Source organism: Buceros rhinoceros, unplaced genomic scaffold, assembly GCF_000710305.1.
Source record: "Buceros rhinoceros silvestris isolate BGI_N320 unplaced genomic scaffold, ASM71030v1 scaffold10468, whole genome shotgun sequence".
NCBI classification, from domain to species: Eukaryota; Metazoa; Chordata; class Aves; order Bucerotiformes; family Bucerotidae; genus Buceros; species Buceros rhinoceros.
Window position 1 is genome coordinate 144,795 of NW_010428647.1, and position 4,574 is coordinate 149,368.

Sequence of the window (4,574 nt, forward strand, 5' to 3'; positions counted from 1 at the left end):
CAGCGGCTGCAGCAGCTGGAGAAACCACTGCCAGCAGGGAAACAGCCTGGCAAAACCTCCCTCCGTGACACCCACCCGGGGGTTTTTGCTCTGCGCACACACACACCCACACACACACACCCCGGGTGTGGGGGCTGCCCGGGGTCCTGGATCCGCCGGTGCTGGTTTACCTGCAGCCGCCCGGCTGGTTTGTGGGGCTTGCTGTCTGTTAGTGCGATACGAGGGGTCCTGCTCGATCAAAGCCACCGTGAGCCGTAAAGCTACTGCCAACGCCTGGGGTTGCACCAAAGTGGGGAATTGGCCTTGCGTTGTTTCTGCTGCCTTCATTTAACAGTGAGTGCCGATTACTCAAAGCGATATGGGCAGGACCTGGTAATCTAGCGATGCTCTAGCGTTAACTTAAGGGGATGATCCAGTTGCCTGCAGTGTAAATACTTTGTGGCCAGGAACCCTGCTTTATCGCTTTGTATAGTTTTAAAGTAGTGTAAAGATTGAATAACATAAAATAACATAATATAATGTTATTTATGTTATTTCCCACGTGAAGAACTCCTGTAAACCTTGCAGTATTGAAACTCAGTGAACAAGGCATCTTAGACAAGCTGAAAAACAAATGGTGGTACGATAAGGGTGAATGTGGAGCCAAGGACTCCGGAAGTAAGGTCAGTCGCTGAAGGTCTTTTTGTACTGATTAGCAATCACGTTTTGACCCGCTGTTTGTTTATACAGAGAATGACTTTCAAAAGTTGGTATTTACATTTTGAAGGTTGAAAGAAAAGAGTAGAAAAAAATAATTAAGTCTCTGAACGTGACAGCATTTTTCTTTTACGCAGTAACAGGCTGTAGTTGTAAGTATGTTTTACTATTTGAGTATCTTACTAGAAAAACACGGAAAGAGAAGCCCCCAAAGCCTCCCAAGCTGGTATCTTTGTTTAAATGTGCACGTTTCAGCACAGCTCGTGTATTATTTGGGCCAGCATCTTCTCTTATTTTTAGTTCTATTGAAAAAACACTTTTTTGTTTCAAAATTGTGGCTTAGATTCTCTACATGTCAGTTTGGGAAACAGTCACGTGCTTGCTAAGGGTGGACAATTTCAGGGCAGACCCTTCCTGCCCTATTTCCCAATTCAGTTTGAAATTGGTTTGATTTTTTTTTTTAATCTAGAAATACTATTGGTGATTCAATACATAAATGCCGTACAGTGTGTTTTATTCTGCTTTGAACCATTTTGCTGCTGTGCTGCCCTGTCCCACGCCAGCCATGCCGCAGGGCCAGCCAGCCCCCAGCAGCTCCTCGGGCAGGACCTCAGCAGACCCCAGTGGAGATCCCACCCCTGAGGGGACACATCAGTCCAGTAGCTACACGTTTAAATGGCAGGAAATCTTTATTTACACCATTCAGTTAAAAGTAAACACAGAGGATTTCTCTTTTTGTTTTAATGCTTGTAGAGCCGTTGAGGAGAAGGACACTGTAGAAGTGCTGGGCTTGGTGAACGATGTTTTCAAAGGCACCGAGAGGAGGAGAAATCCAGCTCCAGCTGAAATCAGTCGCAGTCGAGTGGCTGACTCCCCTGGTGCCTTTGGAAGGGCTCGCTATGATCATTCAAACAGAAAACTATAATTTGGAAGCACCCTCTCGGTGTCAGAGGACAATTTCAAGTTCCATCGAAGCCAATTGTAAAAATTCATTGATTTCAGCTGGACTGGAAGCTGCTCAGGGCACAACACTGGAGCCGTTCTGTGAGATAAATTTGGGCTGGTGGGCTGAATGCACAAGGACACTGGCACGGAGAAGAGGTGTGAATCAGTAGTATCTTTAGGGAACTGGCGGGCTGTTTGCTACGACTGCAGCTGGCCAGACTGTCTGGGAAACGCACAGACACCAGGTAGATCGTGTTTTATTCTGACTACACACGAGTTCTGCTGTCCCTGAGATACTCGTAAGCTGAGCTCCATCAGCAAGTGTCTTCCCTGGGCACAGCCCCTTGCTGCAGGTTGCTCTGGCCGGGCTGGCGTGGCGTGACGTGACGTGGCAGCCCGGCCAGGGGCTGTTCCTGCCAGCAGCGATTCCTGCACGCAGCCACAGCAGCAAAAAGGGTTGCAGCTCTGTTTACCCAGAATCCTGCGGTTAAAAATGCAAGCCTTCTGCCCCAGCTGACATGTACTGAAGGAAGGTAAACCCTGGCCAGCACTTTTTGTGTTATGGTGACTGGTCTTATCCAGTGACTCGCGCCCCCTTGGTCACCGAAGGTGCTAGGTTAGCTCAGGGCTCTGCTGCTTGACCTTAAAGTAACTGACCGTCTTCCTAGGGTGGTTTGTTTCTTTTTTCCTAACTGTTGAAAAAAAGGTAGATAAGCTTAGCAGCATCTCAGTAATTTTTTCTACATTCACCAAAAGCAAGTGTGTAGCGGTCTGGGTTTTTCTTTTTTTTGTTTTGTTTTGTTTTGTTTTATAATGGCCTTCTGTAAAACCTGCTGTTTACGCGGCCACCGCTTTCCCCGTCAGAGCTGTCCCAAGGTGCCTTTGCCACCAGAGATGCTCAGCCATAGACGGGCTTGCTCTGGGACGCTGAAGGCCTGGGGAAATCAGTGGCCAAAAAAATCTCATCGTCTTGGAGTCAGCCAGGGTTTTGCCCACCAAAAGCTGGGAGACCGAGCAGTCACTGCTGCGCAGCGCCGGGCTGCCGGGGCTGGGGGGGACAGCACTGGTCCACGAGCGGGGCACTGAACGCCACCAGTGTAGTTACTCCAGCTAGGACTAAGTGCAAAGTAGCCTGTTCTCTGTCTGTCTGTCTGCTCCTCACAGCCAAACTAACGGCGTGGCTCGTTTCTCTTAGGACAAGACGAGCGCTCTGAGCCTGAGCAATGTTGCTGGGGTTTTCTATATCCTTGTCGGAGGCCTCGGGCTGGCCATGATGGTGGCACTGATCGAGTTCTGCTACAAGTCTCGGGCCGAGTCCAAGCGAATGAAACTCACCAAGAACACGCAGAACTTCAAACCCGCTCCCGCCACCAACACCCAGAATTACGCTACGTACAGAGAAGGCTACAACGTGTACGGCACAGAGAGTGTGAAAATCTAGGGGTACGGCGACGGGCCGGGAGCAACACCCACTGGGTTTTCTTCCTTCCTTTCTTTTCTAAGCTGCGTGCGGTGCTTTGTTGTGTGCGTCAGTGGGCTGCTGCAGAAGGGCTTTTGAACCATCCTCTGGTGGCAGTCTCAGAGTAGAAGTGATTTAAATTTCTGCCCTGAGCAGAAGTAAGCTTGGTACCGTGCTGTGTGACACGCAGTGGTAGCTGGCTTCGTGCCGAAGTGAGGAACTCCTCTCCACCCTCGTGCTGGTTCAGTACATTGTAGAAAACTGTTTTGTTAGTTGCTTTTCAAGTTGCTGTAATCAGAATTCACATCTCTTGCTAGTGACCTTTCACCCTTTGTTTCTAAGCCATAATGGGGTCAGGTAAGTGTTTTTAGGAAGTTTAAAAGAAATCTACGATAGGACAAAAAAGTCTGCTCTAGAAATCATGATTTCTGAAGCAGGAGAAGCAGAGCTGAATTGCTGAAAAACGACTCTGGAAGAGCCTGGTCAGCCCATCACCCACAGATGAGGCCTCTCCCCAGGCTGAGCTTCCCTGCCCCTCACTGCCAGGCAGTGATGAAATCTTTCTGGTTTTATTATAGATCCTCACCCTGACAGCACGCAAGAGGAGAAGCAGCAGAGAATGTGGCTACTTCACGGATTCGAACCGCCTGAGCCAGTCGTACTCTCTCCGAGGTGTCAGGCATGACACGCATTGATGATGGTGCAATGTACTTTTAATAGGAAAAACTGATTTTTTTTTTCCTTCAGTGCCTTATGGAAGACTCTGAGACTCACAACAATGCAAACCATCACCGAAATATTCTTGCTTTGCTTGAAAAAAGAAAAAGAAAAAAGAGAAAAAAAGAGAGAAAAGAGGGGGAAAAAGAGAGGAAAATGGAAAAAGAGAAAAAGAGAAGAAAAGAAAAAAGAAAAGAAAAATAAAAAGAGAAAAAAGAAAAGAGAAAATAAGAAAATAGAAAAAGGAGGAAAAGAGGAAAAAAGAGAAAAAGAGGGGGGAAAAAAGAAAGAAGGAAAGGACTGGTAACAAGATTTTAGTATGTGGAAAAAAATTCTTGTAAAAAAATCAGTGCAACAAAAGCCATTCTTTGATACCACTGCACAGTAAATGAACTTGTGTCCTGAAAGCAAACCGCAGCCGGTTTCATCAGCCACCCCAATCGTATCAAATTATGAAACTCCTCCTGACACAAAGCCTCAGAAATCTGCTGCGTGCGAACCCGGACTGGCCTGTCACTGCTTGTATGAGCTGATGTCAAGATGTTTCACTGTTTACTTAACCAGTGCTGTGATTTTGGGGCGGGTTTTTTCCGAGCCACTTTAAACTCTCCAGCTAGTTCCAGCAATTCTGTACAGCCGTGAGAGGTGTCACACCTGAAGAAAAGAGTCTGTGCGTTAAAACCCGTTAAGGTCAGTGACTGTGAATCTGTAAATCCAAAAGAAAGTAATTTGTGGAACTGCATGTCTTGCTTCCAGA

General features: G+C 47.3%; 1 protein-coding gene across 1 annotated transcript in view; it reads left to right on the forward strand.

Annotated features, from left to right (window-relative positions):
- Positions 1–3,921, forward strand: part of GRIA3 (glutamate receptor, ionotropic, AMPA 3) — a 148,100-nt gene extending 144,179 nt beyond the window's left edge. The window contains exons 14-16 of the mRNA XM_010142354.1: positions 548–662; positions 2,837–3,084; positions 3,679–3,921. Of these exons, the coding sequence (XP_010140656.1) occupies positions 548–583 (36 nt within the window). The 3' untranslated portion in view covers positions 584–662; positions 2,837–3,084; positions 3,679–3,921. The remainder of the gene's footprint in view (positions 1–547; positions 663–2,836; positions 3,085–3,678) is intronic.
- Positions 3,922–4,574: the final 653 nt, after the last annotated feature.